The sequence below is a fragment of the Eptatretus burgeri genome, chromosome 1, assembly GCF_056783735.1.
Source record: "Eptatretus burgeri isolate ZD-2024b chromosome 1, Ebu_testis_v1, whole genome shotgun sequence".
Lineage (NCBI taxonomy): Eukaryota > Metazoa > Chordata > Myxini > Myxiniformes > Myxinidae > Eptatretus > Eptatretus burgeri.
In genome coordinates, this window is record NC_140961.1 from 98,251,321 (window position 1) to 98,276,794 (window position 25,474).

General features: G+C 37.1%; 1 protein-coding gene across 2 annotated transcripts in view; it reads left to right on the forward strand.

Annotated features, from left to right (window-relative positions):
- LOC147035023 (uncharacterized) overlaps window positions 1-25,474 on the forward strand; it is a 79,160-nt gene that overhangs the window by 25,527 nt on the left and 28,159 nt on the right. For both annotated transcript variants that reach the window (XM_085892615.1, XM_085892625.1), the window contains exons 10-14: window positions 15,641-17,906; window positions 19,649-19,722; window positions 21,896-21,992; window positions 22,942-23,014; window positions 23,294-24,661. In XM_085892615.1, coding sequence (XP_085748741.1) covers window positions 15,641-17,906; window positions 19,649-19,722; window positions 21,896-21,992; window positions 22,942-23,014; window positions 23,294-24,661 — 3,878 coding nt within the window. The remainder of the gene's footprint in view (window positions 1-15,640; window positions 17,907-19,648; window positions 19,723-21,895; window positions 21,993-22,941; window positions 23,015-23,293; window positions 24,662-25,474) is intronic.

The window sequence follows — 25,474 nt, forward strand, 5'->3', positions numbered from 1 at the left end:
ACTTATTTTCTCCGTCAAGGCACATTTTCTTTTTTTCTCCTTGGCTCCGTGAAGGCACGTGACGAAATATCTGAAGTTGTTGTTGTTTTTTTATTATTATTATTTTTTAGTCTATCACGAATTTTAAAATATATTCGGACATTTGCTTTTAAGTTTCGACGTCGACATGACAATATCCTCAAACAGAAAATATTCACAGAGGAGGATCTAAGAATAAGACATGAGCAATCAGACGTGACGTAACGGCACGTGACGAAATATCGGAAGTTATTGTTTTTTTTTTGTTTTTTTTTAAACGCTGCCAATACGCCATTATGCGGTAGCTGTAAATTAGAAACACGTTCTGTGGTCGTGCTGAAGACGTCAATCAAATACGTCTACATAAGTAGGGTGAGTATACTGATTCTGGCTCACTTTTCCCCATGTAAGTGAATGGGGGATTTTCAGTGATTCATATTTTTTTCCCTAAAAAATAAACCCCCTTTTTAGCCCAAGGTATATTTATTTGTCTCCCCATTTAACCTAGCGGCAATCTATTCAAATAACCAATGCAACAAGATAAAGATTTGTTCAAGTAGTAAAGTAGTAATGTGATTTGTTAAAGGTGATTCTGAAGAAATATCTGAAACATGTAAGCCTTGGGACACTCTTTTTCAAATAACCAATGCATATTGTTTAGCTCACTCATTGAACCTATAAAGATTTGTTCATTCTCAAATTCCTTCAATAGTTTAATTTTCTTTGCACAATAATCCCCATCTAAAATATTTAAAAACAAAAGATTTGAATCTTTATGAAACTTTATGAAACTTCTCTTAATGATCTCATCTGACCACCTCCTGAGTTGCATATCATTTTGAGATTGTAGTAAATTATTTTTCCATTGTTCAGTTGATAACCATCAAATTTTTCAGTCCATTCAAGGATATTTATGATTTTCTTGACATCCTCGAACTTACTAGTTTTTAAATTGATTCGCTAATTTGTTTTATTTACCTTTTAGTTATTTTTTCAATAAGACTTATTTGATATTTTTCACATTCATTATGTTTTCCATTTATACACCAAGACTGAGATTTTCTCCACTCTTTAGTTTCATTAATACTTGGTTCGATCATTTATATATTGTGAAAAACGCGGCGGTAGCCCTTAAAAACCCAAACCCATCTTCTCATCGTTAAAACTTGTATCCATATGGAACAAAATCTATTCTATTCACTCTATCATACAATATCCATATGGAACACAATCTATTCCATTATCTAAAATAAATCTCTTATCATCAAAGGCTCCTAATGCCTTTTTGTTTACTTCTTCACTATATATTCTTATGTTTATAACTTCTTATTGTATTCATTTTCCTATATTCTTCTTTCTTATTCATCAAACAAATATAATAATTTCTAAAAGATATTGATTTCTTTATTACATATTTCTTTATTCCCTTTAACCTTTTATCAATCTGATCACCATACTTATAAGCATATGCCTTTGCTCTCAATCCAATAAACTCACGCATTACTTTTCCACACAACTCATCCTTAAACTTACCAATAACCTTTTCATTCTTTTTTGAAAAAAATTCGCTCTTCTTACTAAAATTACTTGTATCATATACTCCAATATTTTTCTTCATATCTTTATAAACATCATCAGTTTTTACATCATCTCAAACAAACATCATCTAGAATAAAACTATCAGTGTCCATATACAACAATGAAACATTTTCACCATACTCTTTCTTTAAGTCGTTATACAAATAATCATACATCAATGTCTTTAATAAATCAAGAACTGCTGTTCCAATATAAATTGGTTTATCCATTACAATACTTTCCTTTTTCAAATTAATAGCAGAAAAGTTCTCTGAAAAAACCTCTTCTCTCTCAAAACTTGGTTTATTTATCAATCTCGAAGCTTCTTTCCAAGATGTTGCGAATCTAATGTTTTGCCTGTTTCTAACATTTTCCATAGTCTTTCCAAATACAGCATTATTCATTAATTTATAAAAGTTCCCTTCAAATTTTACTTTTGTATTTGTATTGAATTTAATATACTTTTCCATCCAAGGACTTTGTTTAAATTTTAAAACTCTATGAATTTACCGACTCTCAACCCAGCAGATAAATATTGTCTCAAGTTCCTTTGATGCAAAACATATCCCTCTTTATCATAGAATGTTGCTAATAACTTTTCTGTTGATTTTCCTTTAATATTAAAACTTTTATGATTATCACTTAACCATTCTTTCTTTGGGGTTTCTTTCTCGCATGCAAAAGGAAGGTCTTTATGCTTATTACGAAGATCACTCGGGTACCTCAAATCAACTTCAAAATAATAACCTTATTCTTCCTCATTCAATTCCTCTTGAGAAGAAATAACAATATTCATCAAAGCCTTTTCATAATCCTTTTCTTCCACCCACTCTAATTTACCATAAGGCAGAGATTGAGACATTGCCCATCCATTCAAATTATTAGCATCAAAATACATCAAATAATTACTACTTTTTCACTCTCATAATTTGGAATATATTTATTATTTGCTTTAGCATATCTTTTTGAACATACCTGTGATATTCCACCTCTCTTAGACTTCTCAATCATCAAAAGCATATCCACATCACTGATTAAATCTATATCTTATTTTGTCATTTTCAACATTGCACTCCAAGCTAAACCAGGAGCTGTGAAATAGTGGGCAGGATCTAATCCATAACAATTTTTATTATAACAGAGTGATCTAAAAGCTTCAATCACATCAGCTTACAAGAAAACATCTGTTTTTAGATACAAATCATGATATTGTCCAAGGTTCTTTTTCTTAAATATCTTCCAAATTTCTTGTGCGTGTTTATATTCCTTATCACTTATCTCTTCTTCATAAAGGTTATTATAGAAACTTTATTTTGAAGGAAGTTGTGTTTCTTTAAAACTCATAAATGAATCCATATAATCATAAGGATAAATTCCCTTACTTGAAAGAATTTTCTCTTTACTTTGAATTTCATTCCTTGTTTGAATTTCCTCTCGAGTTAGAATTCCCTCTTTAATCAGAATTTCATCTATAATCATAATTTCCTCTTTAGTTAGAATTTCATTCATTGTTCGAATTTTCTTTATAATTAGAATTTCATCTTCAGTTAGAATTTCTTCATTAATTAGAATTTCCTCTTTTGGAAAGAATGAATTAAGATTTGGAAAAGACCCCGTGGTGTTCTTATAAACTTGTAAGAATCTAGAAACCTAATACGAGTTATAGGTTTTGTGAATATCATTTTTGTAAATGAAATATACTTTTGACTTGTGTTTGTTATGGCAGAAATATTCCCTGGTGTTTTTGAATGTTCATTTATAAATAGATGTGTATAATAGTTGGCGCTATTGTGAAGAAAGACTGGAATAAAAGAAGGTAATTTATAATTAAGATTACAACAGGAATGAGCGGGACCTCTATATTTACCAGAAAGATGACAATGATCACTAACTTTAGACTCCTCAATTTCCTCCTCACAAATATGACAGATATTGTTCTTTCTAAATTCTAATTTTTCTTCTTTGATTAATTTCATCGGTTCATTTGTTTCTTTCATTAATTTAGTTCGTCTTATACAATCCTTTTCTAATCGTTTTACAAACTCTTTTGAAGCTTTTTTTCCAGTATAATGTTCAAGTTTATTATATTTTTCTCCGACAGATGATTTGATATAATAACAGAAACCACAAGGAATATCTTTTTGATATTTATTTGTATATGATTCTTTTGGATTAGGAGAAGCAGGATTTATCTTTTTAAGGATACACTCAAAATCAGCGTATATCACAAATGGGTGCATGATAGATTTATTATAATCTTCAAAAGAAATCTTTTCACCAGGTTTAGGCATTGTAATTACAGCTGATTTATGATTACTGCAATATTTTGAATGTTGTTCTAATCATTCTTTTGTATGAAATGAATTAAGACATTGCTTACAAGGATATATTTTGTTTGCTGTTCTGAATACCTGAGAAGAGATTAATCTTGATAAATTATTGATATATGTGTAATGTGAATTCTTTCCAACACTAAAATATAAGAGATCAATGTGTGTTTCTTCATTTTTATAGTTGTTTGAAATTTTTAATATTTGAACTTTGTTTGTGTCCGTTAATCCATACACAGTAATTGAAAGATTATTCTTTTTCTCAAATTTAGGAATATCTGTTCGTGGCATTGGGAATTTAAAATCTTTTATGTCCAAGGTATTCTCATATTTCATATATTGTTTTACTCTTTCTGAATTGCATTTTGGTGGATGTAAGTGAGCAAGAACAGACCAGAGAAAACATTTATTATCATTGTTCTTTATATTAACAACTGCCTTCTTTAGTTTTATTTCTTTTGGTCATTCAATATAAGAAGAAGCTTAAAGAGGGTTTGATTTTAGAATGTGTATATCTAAAAAGATGATTTTTTTAAATATTGAATCCACTTCCTACCACTGTATTATCAACATCCTCCTCTTGTCTTCATAGTTCTTCATAAACCCCACTATTCAAAAAATCTTGAAATTATGTTATAAAATGAAGATCTATTCTCATAGAAGGAGTTTGTTCTTCATCTTGTCTTTTCATATTGATTTTCACTCCCATATAAAACTTTAAAGTTTTCATTTCTTTTAATGTCTTTTTAATAACTTTTTCAACATCAGGTTTCACTATTTCAATTGATTCAGCTATTGATGATGGACCGGGTTCTCCAAATTGAAAAATCCTTATTTTTATATGCCCTTTAAATGCCCTATCAGTGTTTTCAATATAATAGTCTCCCTTTACTTAAAACTCATTTTTTTTGTGATTGAAGATGTCTATTGTAACTACTCTTCAAAACATCCTTTGAGCAGATATCACAATGTTTTCTTTCCAACTCAAGAGGAGATATTTGATGAAATAGATTAAATGTGTTTGTTGGTTCGGAGGTGTTTTCTATAATGTTTATATTCGTGATTACAAACATCGCAGTACGTTGTCTTCACCATATTTTTATAATAAAACTTTGCTTAAACTAAAATTTTCCTGATGAAAATTTCGTTTATTTTACAGGTGAATCTGTGCTTAAAACCATTTTATCCTCCAACTTTTTCACTTAATAAATACAATGTTTCAAGACACAAAAGACAAGTTTCAATCAATCTTCATTTGTTAAAGATACTGAGAAATATGTCAAGGATGTAAAATTGAACAAAGATAAATATAACAACTATTGGATAAAAACAATTATGGCGAATAATATGAGTTCTTCAATTTCCTTCAGTGGAAGGGCTTTTGGTATACCTGGAAGAACATCAATTAAGGTATCTCTAACAAAAGTTTCTCCTCTCCTTCTGGCAATATATTCAAAACTAGAAAAAGCAATGAAACAACAAAAAGTATCAAAAAATAAAAACTTTATCGATAGAAGCATTAGAAAGAAAAGATAAGACCATCTGTAATATGCAAGGAGAAATTTGTATTTTTTTCAACAACCCGAAAGATGTAAATCCTGATGAAATAAAGGATGTTAATATATCAGGTGAAATGACATTTCGTTCAATTGTAGTTAAGGATCATTTTAAAATTACCTTTAAGAAAAAAATGTTGTCGTTGAATCTGGTAATGAAAAAAAGTATATAGATATCGATGGTAATGTTATTAAATACGAGTCAATATGCAACTGAAAGTATAGATGAATTTCAGTTTAAGTAAAGTTTTACTTTATAAATATGCTAGACTTCCCTGATTCTCCATATGACAAATTTGAGAATTGTCCTGCGTGTGAAAGACGGGGATTAAACACAAAGTCAAAAGCCTATAAACAATGTATATTCTGTGATTATCTTCTTATTAATGACAATAAAAAATATAAAAAGGAAAATAATTCTTTTAGATTAACACCGTAAATGAATTACTTTACAAGATTGATTAGAGAAATGAATGTAAAGTATGAAGGTGATAACACACCTTTCCTTACAAGGGAAGAAACTGAACGTATTAGAGAAATGTTCAAAGGATTGTTGTTATATATTATTCATGGATGTGATTTTCAGGGAAATGTCAACACTAGATATTGCATAAATAAAATAAAGGATTATCTTGAAATTAAATCTGAACTTCGGATAAAATATAGAGTTTCTAAAAAAGCCAATAATAAATTAAATAACCTGTTTTCCAAATATATAAATGAATGATTTTTTACCCATTTGGGAAAAGAAGATAAAATTTAACAACCATAAAAATCTCCCAAATTCATCAAGATGCCTCATAGTTGGTTCAAGTGGATGTGGAAAAACCTGCTTACTTTTAAAGATGCTCCTGACTGCCAACTTTTTAGATTATGATAATTTAATAATTTTCACAAAGTCGAGTTTTCAACCAGAGTATCAACGACTCTCACAAGGTTTTAATGCTGGTCTTCAAAAAGAAGATATCATCGGTTTATTTAAACTTCAAAAAAACCTAAATGATTATAACATTGAAGATGTAATACAACTATTTTGTGATACACAGAGATGTAAAAAGAAATCAAAACCGATAACTTGTATTCTTAGTGATAATACGGATGATATACCATCTCCCCAAGATTTGGATAAATCTAAAAAGAACCTCGTTATCTTTGATGATTGTGTTAATGAGAGAAACAAAACGGTAATGGACAGCTACTACACAAGAGGGAGACATTCTTCTTGTAATTGTATTTATCTTAGTCAATCGTACTTTCAACTTCCTCGTCGTTCCATCAGAAGCAATGCTAATACTTTTATTTTATTCAAGTTAAATTCAATAGATATAAACAATTTTTGGAGAGACAATTGTTCTACATTATGTAGTAAAAAGGAATTTGGGGATTACATGAAACACACGACTGAAAAAATATAAATATATTGTTGTGAAACGAGATGAGATATTAAATGATATTTTTCAATAAATAAATGGATGCGAAAGAAAGAGCAAGAAGATTTAGGGAACATCAAGAGTTGGTTTCAAAAGTTGTAAAACAACAGGAAGACATAAAGAAGAAACGCAGACAAAAACTAACGGGTGAAGAAGCATTTGAAAGAAAACAAGAGAAATTTTTGAAACCACTTTTAAAAACTTCACAAGAAAAAATTATAGATGTTTCCACAGTTCCCACAATAAAATATACTCCGAGAAAGCTACAAATGCTAAAAGATTTCAGTCAAATGACGGAGGAAGAATTAGAGCATATAGGAGAATTAGAATATGAAGAATTATTTCAACAACTGGAAGAGATGAATCGACCCCTGATTATATTGTGAATGCTCTTCAAAACAATGAATATTCAGCGGATTCAAAAACCAAAGCAGGACTCATTCCAACAGAACAACCACCAATATTTCATCTTGTTCAAGAAAAGGTATTGATATTTAATGATGAATTAAGGTTCTTGAGTTCTGCTCAACCTCCTGTCAAACTAACTCGAGATTAATGTTTCTTCTCACAAAAGATGGAAGACAAGGTTCAACTGTGAGGGATGAATTAAAGTATATTGATAAACCATTGGATATGAAAAATAATGATGATAAAGTATATATTGATCTGCTGAACTCTGTTGATTATAGGGTTATTCTTTCTGGTAAAAGTAGGAAGAATGAGAAGGAGAAACACATTATTCAGTCTTTAAGTATCCTTGGTTCAGGTGTTAGTTTTCTTCAAAATGACCCATCACAATTAGTTAATAGACTTATTGTTGTTAGGCAGTAAGAAGGCTGCAAATAACAATTGTTTTAATGAAGCATCAGCCATTTTAGACCAGTTGATGAACATGAAAATAATTAATAAATATCAATATGAAGACATTTTATCTCATTAAATAAGATGAGAAGCACAATCCTTCATTTCAATTTCACAACAAGCGACCACACATCTTCATTCCCATACCCACTACAACTTGACACAACAAAAGAATATGAGGCATCTTTATTGTCCATGGAAACTTATAATACCTTATTTAATATAAGTGATAAAAATGACAAGTTTAGTTATAATCCGAGAAGTGGATACAAAATGATAACAGTCTCACCCGGAGCATATGACATTTCTCAAATATCTTCCGAAATTGCTCGTCTTTTGAAAGAACAGGGTGATGAACCAAAAAATATTGTTATAGATATTCAAAAACGTACTTCAAAATCATACCCAACACGAGTTGGGAAAATATAAAATAATTACAGCGTTGGGATGTTCCTTTCCCCATACTACAAGAGCGAAGGTATGTATCTTGGTGGAGGATACTATAAACCTAAGAGACAAAGGGGTGTCAGACATCAATTTAGAGGAGATGGGATAATTGATATTCTAATGGGTATCGGTTCAACTATTCTTAAACAAAAAGACCTAATTGGTTCAACTGCTTCTGCTGTGGGAAATGGAGCAGGTGCTATGAAGAGTATAAAAGATGCCCAAAAGGAATCTCATAAATTACAAGCAATAAAATAAATTAAAAAAGGCAAAACTCAGTTGTCTCCCCAACAACGACAGAAAATAATTTGAATACTTGGATCAGGGTTTCAAAAGTTTCAACATCTTTTTTCCAAAATAAATACAAGTATGGAAGCAATTGATAGTATCTATGATTTGGATGATACTATTATCATCTCAAACTTCACGAAAAAAGAAGATTGCTTCAAGGTAAATGCAATAACTGGAAAAGACTGGAATGCAAATGGTCCAAAAAGTTTTGAAATAAATAATCAACAAACCTATTTGAATCTATCCAAAAGTTTCTTGTTGTGTAAATTTAAATTCACTAAGGCTTGGAATAACACAAACGCTACACTCATAAATGGTTTCTTCTGAAAAATGTTTGATAGTGTTCGTTTGTACATTGGAACACAAGAAGTTGAAGCGGTTGATTATGTCTCTGCTGTATCTGAAATGATGAAATTTACACTGTATACATTCACTGATAGAATGGGAAAGGGGGCTGTCGAAGGTTTTATTCCTGATATGTCAACGGGAACAACCACAGACCCTGGATATACTCAAAGGAAAGGAACGTATACTGATGATACAAAAGCAGTTAATAGTTTTACTGTGGCAGTTCCTCTTAAAGGTATATTTGGATTTTGTGATCATGATAAAGTTCTGTATGGTCTTAAAATTAGATTTCAACTACAAAGGAATGTTAATGAAAATAGATTACTTTTTGGTGAGCAGAATAAATTTGTAATTGATGAAATGAGTTGGTATATTCGTGAATATACTCCTAATCTTAAAACAGAAGAGATGTTGAACAGAAGACTTAACTCAAAGAAACCACTCAGTGTATCATATCTCAAAAGAAGATGTCAACACGTTAAACTAAACCAAACCACTTACACGTGGAATGTGGGTGTTCTGGAAGGAAAGCCACGATATCTGTGGATCATTTTTAAAAAGCCAGATGGTGATACTGTGACTGGTAAGAATAATGCATTGAGTGATGATGCTAAGGTGAAACAACTTCGCGTTTCTCGAGATGGAACATTTTACCCACGAGATGGATTGGAAATTAATTGGGAAAAAAATGATTTTGCTGAAGCATACAAGTCTTACCAAAAGGTGTGCGAAAGTAATGGAAATAAAGAACCTATTTTGAATAGGACAGCATTTAAAAGTTTGTATACAATCTATGCGTTTGATCTGAGTGCTCAAAAGGAAACTATAAAGTCTAATCGAGTGGATACTTCCCTATACATTGAAAGAGAAGAGAGTGAAGAAGTTGATGCATATTGTTTGCTTTTGGAAGAAACATAATTACAGATTAATACAGATAATGGTGTTATGATTAGTCTCACATAATTTTTTTCTTAAATAAATGAGTAGCTAAGTACCAACTGGGGTATATGTTAATCAAATCAATCTTCATAAACTATCATCTTGTGTTCAAAATCAAAAGCTTTGTACGATTTACGTTAATACAATTTAGAGAAAAGGAGCAGAAAGAATTGATGTTTTGCTCACAAGAGAACAGGTTAAAATCTTGAATGATACTGGCTCACTTAAAATTAAAATGACAAAACCAATGTTGAAAAAATATTCAATAAGAGAGACGAGTGGAGGATTTCTCACATTTCTAATTCCTTTATTTGCTGGTTTAAGTATGGTTGGAGCAGTGAGGGGTGGTATTTCAACAGCGGTGAAAACTGCCAACGAAAGGAAGGCTCAACTCCGGGATCAAAAAGAATTGGAAAGACATAACAAAGAGTTGGAGAAACAAATTAGTGGAAGTGGTGTAATTGTAGATTTTGCTGAAAAACTTGAAGGTCTGCCGGATAAAGTGAGATTGTTCGTTGGAGATATGCTTTCTTCCATCACACAAGCAGGTGTAAAATTAACTAAAAGGTGTAATGGATTATATCTTTCTAATAAATAAATGAGCATTGATGTGTGGTTTAAAGAATTTGGAAAGAATACAAAATCAAATTTACAACTTGTCAAATATTGAAAGAAATTAAAAATTCATAATGTGGTTATTTGTATGAGAGATGAATTAACAAACGTGCCTAAACATACACTTAAGGACCGTGCTCGCCAATTCTCTGACGGCGTGGGGTAGGGTTAAAGCGAAATTTCAACATACCTCAGTACCCACGTCGTCGAATTACCGGGGAGGTCACACCCTCGACGGACCTCGGGCGGAACGGGCCATTTACCAAGCCCGAACCGGGTGTAAACCGAGCAGAGATTACCAAGGTCCGTCGGTCCAAATGAACAATTACGGCACGACGGCCTCCTTACTTCCCAATATGCACCGTGCTAAACCAATGAAAGAAAGTGACAGACAATGAACTGGTACATTGAACAATTGGGGTTTATTTATAATGGGGCAGGGGAGCACAAAAAGAGCAGAGTTAAACGTACTATCAAGAAAGAATGCAAGTAATGTACAATGCACTTAAACAATTGCTACTTATAGACTAGGCCCACAGACACACACACACACACACACACACACCCAAAAGAAAGGGTGGCCGCGGCCTTTATTTGGCCCTTCAGCTCGGGAGGGAAGGCGTGCTGAGGGCAAGAGTCTGCACTTGCACCTGTCCGCCTCGTGCGGTCTGGTCGAACTGGCTCGGCGGGACTCGAACCCACCGCCTCAATGCAGCACCAAGCACCAGGGACGAGGGATAGAGCGACGGACGCCAGCCAGCAAGAAGGCGGACGAGGCTAGAGACAACGAGGCGACAGGTGATCAAGGCCGAAAAAGCTTCCAGACAGATCAGACGACACCAGGCAAGGTAGACCCAGACGGAATCATCGCCCCGACCGTTATTAGTTCCTCTCGTGAGGTGGGATGGACTTCTTCCCTGGCCACTCGCCTCCTGATTGGATGGTTGTGTCGTGCGATTCGCTGGCTGTCCCTCATTGGACAGGCCCATGGTAGGCGGGGAAACAGCTCCGCCTACCTCCTCACCTAAGGCCACTTGCATAATGGTGACGGTGGAGCGAGGCGATCGTGCCACTGTTGTTGTGAAAAAAAAAACCCTGAATAAAAAATAACTCGCAGCGCACACACGAAATTCCCATTCGACACAAGGGAGGGATTCTAACTATAACCACATACTTATCAAAATAACTGAACTTCGGGACTGCTGTCTGTTTGTGTGCAAATGGCTGCCAGATCCGTAACAATATTACATTAGCAAAATGATATGCAGGAGACAATGTTTTTACGGCACCGGCATCATTTTGTGCTGCACTTCTTGCAAAGACAGATAAAAGTCACATCTTCACGTAGTTCACTAATGCAAGGATCTGGCATGGGATAAGGATGCAGTCGTCAGCACTCACTGATGATCCATCCAAAATCTGTTGGAGCTAGTGGTGACTCCATATTTATCACTGAAACACACGTGTACACCATGTTTAATGATCGATGTGAGTGACCTCGTAGTGAAGAACTTGTACAAGGTAGGTTTGGCAAGTTTGGTTCGCTAGCTTGTGTGATAATTTCAACATGAAGTTTATCAAGTGTCTTGCGCTTTGTACCTGGTTTGAGAACTTTGGCCAAGTATTTGGCGCGCGATTTGCTGGCCGTCCCTCATTGGACAGGCCCATGGTAGGCGGGGCAACTCCTTCCCTTCTGGGTAGAGTCCTGACCTGAGGCGATTGTAGCTCCGCCTACCTCCTCACCTAAGGCCACGTGAGTAATGGTGACGGTGGAGCGAGGCGATGGTGCCACTGTTGAAGAAGTAATCTCCTTGCATGGCACTCCTCTGCAAGCTCAAAGGATTGTGCACTGGGTCAAAGATGTCGACCGAAGTTCTGTAGATATTTTTCTGGGTGTGCTTTAAGTGATGACCCATTGGTTCCTATTTTACTTGTCACGTCAGACACAGTAAGAAAATGAGTGGCAAGAATGACTTCACTGACATGACCAATGTCTTTGGCCAGAGTATGAATAGGGATGATGTCTTTTGCTGACTTTCTCATCCAGAATTCAGTAAGACCATTTTCATGAAGAAACTTGTAGAAATGAATAAGCAGCACAAACACATCTGTGTCATTAAAAAGTATGATTTGCGCCTCATTCTTCACATTTTCCACTCAGTTAAACAAGGATCACAGCGTGCAGTCGGCTTCTTCAATAGGTGTCTGAAGTATGTCCTCGACTGTGCTCATACTACTGCCTTTTACAGCAACTACAGGGATCGGTCCACTTCAACTCTTGAATCATGAGTTGTGCATCTTCTGTCTTCCTGTTTTGCATTGTATCGACTAAATCACTTACTTGTGTCGTTAATGCAGCCTCATCTTCCATGGCGCTTAAAAATGCTTTCCATTTCAGTCTCTCTACAACTTCTGCTCGCATGAACATTCCTTACACTGACTTTACATAGTTGCTACCTTTCAGGACACTTTGTGTCACTTTCGGACCAAACACATGGTTTTCAATTTGGATATTTTCTAACCCACAACCGACAATATACTTTCCAATGCATGCAAGGACTATTTTAGTTAAATGGAAGGATCCCATAACAAGCACAATGTTGGGAAATTCATTGGAGGCTATTTGAATTTCAGCTGCAATATGGTAAACGCCTTCATCACATGTGACTGGTAGATGCACAAGTAGGCTTTGAAAATTTTTCATAAATGAATACACACTGTCATAAGCCGTAACTGGGTATGGCAGTATTGGCAGAAAGCCAACATGTTGTCGAGGAGCATTAGCTTTTGAGATTATGGCATGAATGCCAGACCATATCATTCATTGTACTTTGGTTGTTTAAACCACTCACAGATTGTTCCATACTTGTCACTATCTCCTCCTTAATCTCCTTGCATGATAAACTGAAAGCCTTTTCGGTGACTATGAAGTCTGGTGGGATGGTCACAGGCGTCGATGGTTTGTGATAATCTCTGAGCTGTTGACAAGGAAGAAGGGCAGTATATTATATCTTAGTCATAAAATATATATTAGTCATATTAAATATATATTAGTCATAAAAAAGTACCAATGCAGACCCTGGCCAGAAGACATGTAGGAATTTTGAGGTGGGCGAGTTTTTAGCACATGCATATGATACCTTATCTTGGTTTTCATCATTTTTCTCCACGGTTACAGCTCTGCCAAATGCCGATTTTTTTTTTTAATTATTATTTATTTATTTATTTTTGGTGGGGGGGTAAAACTCAAAGGGCCGAAGAGGAGGGTAAAACTCGTCTCATTTTACAGGAAATTTCATAATCAATCCAAAGAACATGTCACATTTGGCACAGCTGAAACCAAAAGTAGAGAAAGATGATGAAACCCGAAAGTGGGTACTTTACGCATATGACCAAAACAATATGGCGTCATGAAAAAACTTTGGCCCAGGATACCAGATGTCTACCCAAGATTTTTCCCTTCCTTTAAGCATGCCCTAACAGGATCCAGGGAGAAACCTCATCCACCTCAGAATTCCTACAGGTCATATGGCCTGTTGGCGTGAGTAGTTGCTTTGCAACCCAACGGGCTGTGGACTTATCCGTGGCGTGGTGGCCTGCAAGGCCAGAGGTCGATAAGAGTCTGAGAAGTCCCCCTCATGTTGAATCCCGAACACTAACCCCTGGCTTCTCCTTTGACGCCTGTGCCATTGATTGCTTTGCTTACCGTATGCACTTCTTGCATTGTTTACATCATATTCAAGTTAGTTTGCTGTGAAGGTTGATATTGGGCTGCGTTGAGTTGCCCATGTGCCTTCAGAACGAGGTTTTTCTTGGAGGCCACCCGATAACTTCAACCTTCAACAGAAAAACGTCACTCACCAGGTTGCTCCTTCTGCGTGTTTTGGATGAAGCCAGCACTGGTGTCTGGGAAGTGGGAGTGGTGGAAAGCCTCGTAGATTTTTGCCACCATTTATTTCCCTTCAAGAGTATGTGGTGGTGGCCATTTCAAGGAAGGTCAGAGTGAGAGGAGTTCTGAGGTGAGATCACTGTTGGCCCGACAAGGCGAGTCAGCTGAGTACCTATTGGACCTCATCATCGATTACCATAACATAGCAGTACAACAGCTTTACATTGCTGCACTTGCCTATTTCTTTGTCTATTTCTTGCATGTTTTTTCTCCTTTCTTTCTTTCTTTTCTTACAGGAGCGAGGCTCGTGGAAGAGCAAGGTCGAACTGACAGTGGGACAAACAATAAGGGAATTAATGAACAGGAAAAGAAGAGAGGAAAGAGAGGCATAAACTAGCAAGTAAAATGCTTGAGTTGGGAAAGGTCAATAGGGGTAATAAAGATCGCGAGTCAAAATTGTGGTGAGCACATAAAATTGGCGATGACAAGACATGGTGGTAAACGACTTGCTTGCAGCCCTGGAGGGAAGAGTGAGACAGAACAGCTTCTGGAAGCTCATTCCGTTGATGGGAGAAGTGCGGAATAAAAGAGTTGAGTGCAGTCGGCCTGGGTGTTGGAAGTTTAACCAGGAGGGGTTACTGGAAGAAGGCATGCATCCTGAAGGTGCTGGGGAGGGTCGGAGGACTGAGAAAGAAGAGGGAGCAATATTGAAACTTGACGGAAGAAAATAGGGAGACCACTGACCTACCTGTGATTTGAGAGCAACAGACATTGTGCTTGGATCTCAACATGGTAGATTTCAATAGTTTTGAGAACTTTAGATTCCACAGAATTCAGGAGAGACCGATGTGATGCTTGGGTGCCAGCCCATAAGGGAAAGCAGTACTCTATGGAGCTCCTGTGAGGAGCTATGATTTTCCAAGAAGACTTGGATCGACGGAGGATGCCAGTGCGTCTGTGGCTGGCTTTGGAGGCGAGCTTTGCTATATGCTCAGCCCAGGAAAGGTCATGGCTGATGGTGATGCCTGGAAGTTCAAGAGACTGAACCTCATACAGTGGATTAACAAGGCTTCTGAACATGCGTATTGCATGCCTTTTTAATGTTTTTTTTTCCATTGTAGATTATGTATTTGTTTTTGCATTCTTGCAAATTGTGTTTTTGTCTTTTGATTAATTTTTATTTAAAGTGCATTTAGACATTTTATGAAATTCTTAAATGCTATACAAGATTAAAATTATTACTATGAATATTATTAATCTGGATTTTTTTTGGTGTTTATTATCAAACATAGGGATGTATCTCAAAGCACTGTGTTTATCCTCAATGTTTTATTTCAGAAAAACACCAAAAGAAGCCGTTTGGAGGAACCGCCAACATCATCTGACACCAAGAAGGAAGCTCAACCCGAGCCAATAAAGCACAAAGAGAGAAATATCAAGAAGTCAAAGTGCTTTTCTTATCCACCTTACACATCCTGCTCATCATCAACTGAAGAAAAATCTGACATAACAGTGAAAAAAGGAGGACATGCTCAAGTTAAGAACAGGCAAAAGTCTTCTCTAGAACCTTGTACGACATCATCTCTAGTTGGTAAACATGAGGAGACAAGGGTGAAGGTGGAGAAAGTTGTAAAGAAAAGGAGTGATAAGGAGAGGAAAATGCAATCCTCCAAGTCTGAAAGTAGTGCATCAGTGAGTTCTGATCAGAAGTATAAAAGTCGCAAAAGATCTATAAACCAAAAGGAAGGCAATTATGAAACAAAGGGTCTTGTATCCTGCTCAAGCCAGAAGGAGTGCCACACAGAATCCAAAAAGGAAACGAGCAGGGATAATGATAAGAAAGATATCACCAAAGGAAGGAAAATCGAAGAACACCTGAAGAAAGAAACTCCAGAAAGAGATATAATAAGGGATTCTGGTAAAAGAGATGAAGGAGAAGATAAGAGAACATTCAAGAAAAATGAAAGCAGTCGTGATATACCTGCTGCATGTGCTGGCCAGCTCTCTTTGAAAGACGAAAAGGTTATCACCAAATTTGCTAAGAAACAATCAGAAACCATGCGAAAATCAGATTCATCATATGATGCTGAAGAAGTGGTTTCCACCAAATTGGGAGAGTTAAAGCAGATAGCGACTGACTTTACCAGATACCCAAAGGAGATTTCTAAGAAACACAACTCAGGACATCTTCAGCAAGAAAGCAAAGAGCAGAGACATAAAGATAGTGGGAATGGCACTCAAAATGAGACTAAAACAGACAGTGAGGATGACATAGATGCTGCAGATGTCCTGAGCATCACCAAAGGAGAAGAAACAGCATGTAGAAAGATATGTGAAAAAATGGCCGTCGATGAGTCTCATCCCGTTGCACCTGATGATCTTTCAAATATTTATCGTGTGCTGCCTAACTCATGTAGCATTACTGAGAGTACTGAAGAAAGTAATATTTTCCTCACCAGGGAAAGTGATAATGCATTTTCTGTTTTTGAGAAATGCCAAGAAGAGCCCAGCTCTCAAGCTTCTGAAAACAAATGTGATTTTAAATTCACCGAGACAGATAGCTGCCATTCTTGTGTTGGTGCTCATGTTGAAAAAATCAAACATGCTTCATTGTCCTCGAAAAATATTGAATATCCAAGTACCGATGGTGAGAAACAAGTTGATACTAAACGTATTGAGGTGGGAGATGAAAGGAGAGACTTTGTTAATCCAAAGGAAATGAGTCACCATTTGGAAGAACCAAATCCCAGGACATGTCAGCTGAAGACCGCTAATGATGAGAATGTGAAACCAGAAGGTAAAGAATGTCAGGTTTTATATGAAACCAGCTCCTTTAGTGATAAGCAAGAGAGAACTCAGTTGTGTAAGCTTGATTCTTCAAAATCAAATGTCACTGTAAAATCAACAGGTGAAAATGATGGTGTCTCTCTTCTCACAAGTAAACCCTGTAATGACATTGATAAAGTGGAAAATGAAATAGATTCAGTTGTTTTAACAAAGTTGGATAAAGAATTTTCTCATCATGTAAATCCACAACAACAAGAAATTCCACTATCTTCTTCTCAAGCTAGAATGAAAACCATTGAAGAATCTCCAGATACAGAAGGAAGTGATTCTTCACTGAATCCGGATACAAGTGTAGCGACTACTGCTTTATCAGAAAGTTATCGAGGTATTTCAGATGATGAAAAGCAGTTGCTTTCTTTGCAAATGCCTGGCATAGCAGACGCTACTTCCAAAAAACCTTGCCTAAAAAGAGAGGTCGTTAAAGAAGCTAAGCAGTTTGTGTCAGGTGCTTTGGATTCAATCGAAAAGAAGGTGGATAAATCATTTTTAAAAGACCATAATGTTTCAGAAGTAATGTCAACTGCTTTTTCTGCAGTAACTGAGATCAAAGAGGAATATTTTGTTCCCAATGAAAAAAGAAGTACACAAGAATTTTTGAATGACACCAAATGCATTCCTGCTGTTTCCAAAGAAATTGGTCAAAAAAGTGCATCCAAAGGGAGCATTGTTTCACCTATGGATGTACCTGCTGAGGAACCTGGATGTCCACATATCCAGGCTCAGAAAGATGTTGATGAACCTGATGGACCAGCTGCAGGTAAAAATATATGTACACTCGCGGAGTATGCTTACACATTGTAAGCTTACACAAATGGATTGAACTGTATTTCCCCATTGTCTCGGGTCGCTCACCGACATTTGATTTTTCATTTATTTATATTTTCATATATGGATGCTGTCCAACAGTTTTGTTATATATATATATATATATATATATATATATATATATATATATATATATATATATATATATATATATGTGTAAATATTTTCCTGGTGTATCAGCTTTAATGTCCGTCAGCACACAAAATTACCGTGCTTCCCCACTGTCTCGGGTCGTTCACCTGTGGTTTGTTTTTTTTGTCATTTATATTTTCGTTTACAGATGTTTTCCGACGGTTCTGTGATTTTTTTTTTCCTGGTGTATCAGCTTCGATGTCCATCGGCACGCAAAATTTCAACACGCTACATCACACGGAAGGTTCCGATCTTTTATATCAGTCAGTGAGCCAGTGGTTAGAATGAGCTTTATATATTCAATATATCTACCTGTATGTATATATGTATGTATGTGTAAATATATGTATGTGTATGTGTAACAATATATGTATGTGTAAATTTATATACATACATACATACATACATACATACATACATACATACAGGTAGTGGACAAAAAAAATGTGACCGCCAATGTAAAGTCACTTTGGGCTACCATGTATGGCCCATATGCGCCGTGGCATAGAGTTCACCAGCGTCAGGAATTCTGCCAGAGGGATGCGGCACCATTCTTCCACGAGAAAGTCAATCAACTCACACCTGTTTGATGGAGTTTGAAAATGCTGTTTCAGGCATCATTCCAGAATATCCCATAAATGCTCGTTTGGGTTCAGATATGGTGACTGAGAAGGCCACGGCATTTGGATAACATCAGTGTCATGCCAATCAAACCAATGGGTGGCCACTCGTGCTCTTTGGATGGGGGCATTGTCATCCTGGAAGACACCTCTCCCAGCAGGAAAGAAATGCTGTAACATGGGGTGAAGATGATCACTCAGTACCATTAAGTAGTGATTGGCATTGACCTTGCCTTCTTAGGGAGTGACTACACCCAAACCATGCCAGGAAAATGTGCCCACAACATTACAGAATCATCAGAATCATTGATGTTGGAACCAAACACTCAGGGTTGTTTAGTTCTTTAAGTTGGTGCCACACGTGTACTCATCCATTTGTCGAGAACATGGTGAAGAATGAATCATCTGACCATATTGTATTTCTCCACTGCTCGTAGTTCATTGCATGTGCTCTTTGCACCACTGGACTCGCAAATGTGCATTGCCAGGTGTGATGAGCGGTTTGTGCACTGCAACCATACTTTAACTATGGTATCCCGCTCTGTGGATTTCTTGGTGAACCGTTTTTGATGAAACTGGCTGCTCGTGCCCCAGGTTGAAATTTACAGTCTTTTGATCTGCAGTTGCTCGCCTGCTTTGCCTTGCACTTCAAATTAAAACATTGGCTATTACAATCCTGGAGTATGTGTTTCTGTCCACTATTGCCTCTTGCTGATGATGTCTTTCCCGCTGATTATTAAATGCATTCAATATGATTGCCACCTTCATTTTTGTGTTTAATGTATTATTTTGTTAAAAAAAAATTGTGATATGCATTTAATACGATTGCCACTTTCAACTTGCAGTCATGCATTTGTCATTGAAAATATTGTTGAATGCTTTTAATCTCTTTGTCCCATTGCAATTTTCATTTTCACTCCAGCCACAAATTCAGAAGCAGATGCCAGTGATGTGGAAAACAATGGTCAATGGATGAGTACTCAAGAAAGAAATGAGGTACACTTTGTCAAGTTGTCAAACTCCATTTTATCTGTTCATCAATTTCGCAGCTGGGTTAAGGTAACTATCACTGACTCCAAGACTTTGGCAAATATTACTGATATTCACAGTCGAGCTCACATATTTGTACTGGACATAATGACTAACATTTATGGTGCCATTATGTCCAGAAGAATTTGAATTGTTTTTTGACTATTGAGGAAAAAGGGCATGTTAAACTCGACAAAGGATTCAATATTTATTACCTCTGCCACCGAAGGTGGACGTAGGTTATGTTTTCACCCCATCTGTCTGTCTGTGAGCAGGATATCTCAAAACGTTGTGGACATATTCGGAGGAAACTTGGTGGATAGGTTGGGTGTGCGACAAGGATGGGTTGGGGATGTGGCAAGGACCAATTGATTCGATTTTGGTGAATATCCAGATCCGAGAATTTCTTCCGTGAATATTCACCATTATTGATAGTTAAGGCCAAAAACAATATATAGTAGGACATCTCAAAAAGTTGTGGACGAATTTAGACAAAACTTGGTGGACAGGTTGGGTGTGTGACAAGGACAAATTCCTTAAAGTTTGGTGAAGATCTGGATCCGAATACGAGAATTCTTTTTAATTTTCAGTCATTCATCATAAATGGGAGGTAAGGTCAAAATCGATTTTCTGTTTAGCACAATATTTCAAAACGTTTTTGATGGGTTATGACAAAACTAGGATGATGAGTTGGGTAGGTAACGAGAACAAGCTGATTAGATTTTCGTTCAGGTACGGATGCAGTTCAGGTACCTCAAACCCACTATGCTAATTTTGGAGAAATTTGCATCAACGCCAGCCAACCTTGAAAGTGGTTCCATAGATTGAGAAGTGAGGAACAAATGAGTTGAGGTCTGCAGTCAGCCTGGATTACAGCACTTGTTGCTAAGGCCTAAGTCACATTTGGCACGGCGGCCGTAGGGTCTACAAAATCTATGGCCACCAGCAATTATAGGGTGGCTGCAGTATTTCCATGGTGACACAATGTAGCAGTCACATATGTTTTTATTTTTCGGGGAGCCGCACGGCGTATTTATAAATTGTGGAGACCGAAAATGTGGGGGTGCCGTACGGTCTTTGATTTGATGTCGCACAGTGACTTAGGGCGTCCCTGCGGCGGCCATAGAATTTTCAAGGCAGACGCAATGTAGCCTCAAGGTGCCCACAAGGCGACCGCAGGGGGGCCCTAAGGCGAACGTGCGGCCAGACGGACGGTAACGAGTGGGTATATATACCAGTTCTTTTTTTACTGAAATAAAAATATAACAGTTTGGAATATACCAGTATATATAACTGAATATACTATAACTATTATATATATATATATATATATATATATATATATATATATATATATATATATATATATATAAATATATATATATATATATATATAACTGAATATACCAGTTCGGAGTATAGGCAAACACCTATACTTCGATCTCCAGCGGTAGCGCACGGTCGACGCAGACTGCCACGGAGGCCATACGTAGGACGCACGGCGGGCGTAGAGGAACCGTGCGTCGACCCTGCGTTGCCCGCAGGTAGTCACACAGACCGCAAGGCCACCGTACGTTGAACACAGGGACGCCTTAGGACTACCCTACGGCGACCGTGGAAATAGTGCGGCCGCCGTAATTTTTTGGGGGTTGGCAAAATTCATTTTTCATTGATAAGAGCCTCCGGCAGTCGCACAAATAGCGCAAGCCCACCGTACGCCCTACGTACAGTCGACGTGGAACACATCTACGTCAGAGCTTGGCTTGTCGAATTGCTACGGCCAACGTAGAAATGAAAAAAGTTATAACTCCGCGCTATAATTCCACGGCGACCCCTACGGCCTGTAAAAGATAGCCATATGGCGTAGGGCCACCCTGAGGCCACCTCAGAAACTCTGCGGCCGCCGCACGTTTCTGTAAATTCAGGGGGGGGTACGGCCACCGTATCCTAACCGTAGAGCAAATGTGACTTAGGCTTAAGGTAGTAGGATGGGACAGAGAGTGTTGAGAGTTTTAGAAGAACAGCTGATCTTGTGCCAGCATGAGCTGAAAAAATAATTCCAGCAAATGATGAACTGATCTTCAGTAGGATGCTTGTTTGTAATTTGTATTTCTAATTTGGTTTACTATTTGTATTTCAGCAAACTTTTAGTGAGGAGGCAAAGACTACAGGAGTCAAACTCCAGGAGGGGCTAACACAGCATGGAGTGAACCAGCAAAAGAAATACTCTGAGTCTGGTATGCAAGAGGCTTAAAGAGCCATTCAGAGTCATATCTGTTGTGCAATCTTTTACAATGGCAAATGTGATGCATCTCATTTTCTAAAGTGGTCAGATTCAGTTTAACCTCCAACCTTGTATATAGGCAGCCAATTTTGTGAGAAAATGTAAATAGTGTCAAATATCACAAGTCCTGTCAAACATGCTTTGTATTGTTATGCTGGTGTAAAGTGTTGTCATGTTTTATTACCCTTGCCAATGGAGATGGTATTGCATTTGGGTCCATTTGACTGTCTTTGTTTGTTTGTTTATCCGCACAGAACTTTAGTGTTTTTCACCACAACCGCTTGGCGGATTGAGGTGAAATTTTCCCCATAGGAGCAACTACTCATGCAGAATGTTTAAATGATAATTATGATGTCATAGGTCTTGTGGTGTGGCAGCCATGTTGGAAAAACCAAAAAGCTTTGGACCTCGACAAAAACTCTGTAACCGCACAAAGGAAATAATTGAAACTTGGCACATGGCAAGTACTCCTCATGGGGAAGAAGTGTGATTGTTTTTTTTTTTTAATGATGTCATAGGTGCTGTCATTATGATGTCATAATTGCATATGTAGAACGCTACATCCGATCAGTATGAAAATTCTTGAGGGTCATCTAGGGATAAAATGGTCCACAGAAAAAAAATTCAATTTATTTTAATCCCATTCTAAATTCACTTAAATAATAATAAAAAACAGTCATGGGTCAGGGTCAGGTGTCCAATCAAAGCGGGGTTGCATCAAAGCAGGATGTCTTGGTACCCGGTCATCACTGCCCGCAATTATAAAGTGGCAGTTCTAATTATGTCTATTATTAATTACGTAACACACCAGTACACAAACGCCACACAAACTACACGAACACCACACAAAACAAGTCCTGGCGAGGGTCTGTCATCTCTGATTGCTCTTTATCTTGTTTCAGATTATGGATTTGATACTCCAGAGTTAAACATTTCGACTGACGTCCCTACCAGCCAGGATGAATATCAGATAAGGTTTGATCATCTATAATAATTTCTTTCTTTTTCTGAATGTTTTGGAGAATTATGTTTGAATCCTCTTGTATACTTGCTACGTGGAAAAAAAGACTATGGTGAGAAAATACACTTAAATGTGCACTATAAAGTACCAATAATCTCATTTTACCTCCTACATGCTGTTATGTTAATTTTGCCAAAATGATGCTTTCATTATTGCTGATGTGATTAATAGATGGTGATTGTGGATTAGACAAAATACAGTTAATTTATAAACCTTTCATTTCTCTTGGCCAGACCGAGTGCAAGGCAATCCATGAGAAAGGGGGCTGTAGACGCGAAAGATGTGCCGGTGAAAGCAGGCCAGGTGCTCGATTCCTCCCACACAGCTGTGCCTACTGACTGCTGCATGCACCAGATTGCTTCTTTTCAATTTGCAACAAGTAAAAACAGTCGTCTTACTTTTGGACTTCATCATGGTTCATTGTCAACACAAAGTGGAAAAGGACAGGTGGCAATAGATTCAGCACAACAACTGCCAGTGTCCACAGCCAGTCATCTTGACAAGCAATTAATTTCTCTTCAATCAGTCACCCAGTATTGCACGAGGAAACGATCATGCTTGAGTAAAGTTGATGAAACGGAGCCGGTTTGTAAATCGAATTGTTCATCTGCTGAATCCCAAGATGCATTGGAGTTGAAAGAAAATTACAGTAGCTCTGAGATGGTGGCATCATCTGCCGGGCCTGATTGCTCTGAACAGCTGAAGTTACAGGCAAGGAGTGACATTCAGAGTGAGGTCACCTGTAGTATTGATGTGATTAATGATGAGTCACTTGACAATGGGGTCCAAAAGTACCCCAGCTTGAATAAACCAGTGGATGAAGAGAAAAGGAAAACGTTGTCCATTGTACCAGACGATCACGAAATGCTTCCATTCACAGTATCAGCAACTGTTGAAAAAACTGAGGGCCATTCTGAGGATAAAAGTGAGTTTGGATCTGGAACCTTGTTAAAACCATTTGATGAGTCCCAGGAACAAGCTTTGGCACCTGTGGGTGATATTAATCTCACAGAAATCACCAATTTGGCACACGTTGCTGATACAGACAAATATGACGTTCCTGAGAATGAACATAAATTTCAACCAGTTGCATCATCAACTGGTGAACAATCCAAAAAAGTAATTTCTTCTCAAACAGAGGTTGCCAATGGTGAACTAGAGTGCAGAGCAAGAATGGGTTTCCCGAACCAGTCTTCGGATGTTGCCCAGGTTGAACATGAATTGTCAGATTCCAGGCGGATAACAAACCCAGAGTCTCGCAACACCAAAGAAGTTGACGATGATGGGGTGACACATTTGGATAAAGATCTCGCCTCAGTCTCTCCAATGCCATATACACACACAGAGTCTGGGCAGAAAATTGCTGATGACGTGAGCTTTCCTCTTGAGGTTATGCCAGTGAAGAGACACACCAGGTCTTCACAGGAAACAACACCTGTGATTCCCTGCACTCTGAGAAGCAAGCAAAGGCGAATGTCATGTCCTGCTCCCTCCGATGCTGCTGCTTCAGGACGACAGACACGCTCTGCATCCATTAAAGCCAATGAATTGGCAAAGACAGCGAGAGAAACACGTTCTACCACAGCCAGCAGCCTTGACAGGTTTGATGATGATGATGATGATGGTTGATGTTTGGCTTCCAAGCCAGTATGACTGGAAGCCTATTGTTTCTTGCTGGTGTTATTACTATTATTGTTGTTGTTGTTATTGAAATTTCCTTTTTGAATTGAAAAGTCCTATCGTTAATCTTCTGATTTTTATCATTATTATGGTTGTCATTATGATGATTCCAACCAATTTTGTATTGTCTGTAGTGTGAAAACAGCTAATGGTACAGTTACACAACATAGTGCATAGATAATGGTGTGAAGTTCACCATAATGTCTTAATTTTTGTCTCTGACTTTTAGTGGCTAACCTTGACCTTTTATGGAATTTTGTGTCCATATAATGAATACGATATGTGTGCTACATCAATAGATGTTCACCTGATGATCCCAACAGTGTTCACTTTCAACATGTCCTTTTATGTTTCATCTGTATTCCAGGATTTGGTGAATTTATTGTCATCTGTCGAGTAGAAATGATAGCTACAGTTTTGATATTTGTTGGGTCGTTTATGATGATCTAAACTCTAAAGCTTATACTGACCGTCTTCATTTTTGATCTTGACCTTGAGTTACCTTTATTTCAACTACCTTTATAATTGTAACAATTTTATCCCAAACCTTTGGCGTCAGCACCAAACCTCTTAACCCATCATAAAGATACTTGGTTTATGCGCACCTTTGGACATCTGACGTGAGAAGCTCGTTTGAGGTTTAGCTCTGTAGCTTACATTCAAAAATACTTCACGATGGTCAATTTGTCATTAATACAATAATCTTGTTGTCATTACTATTATTCCACCATATT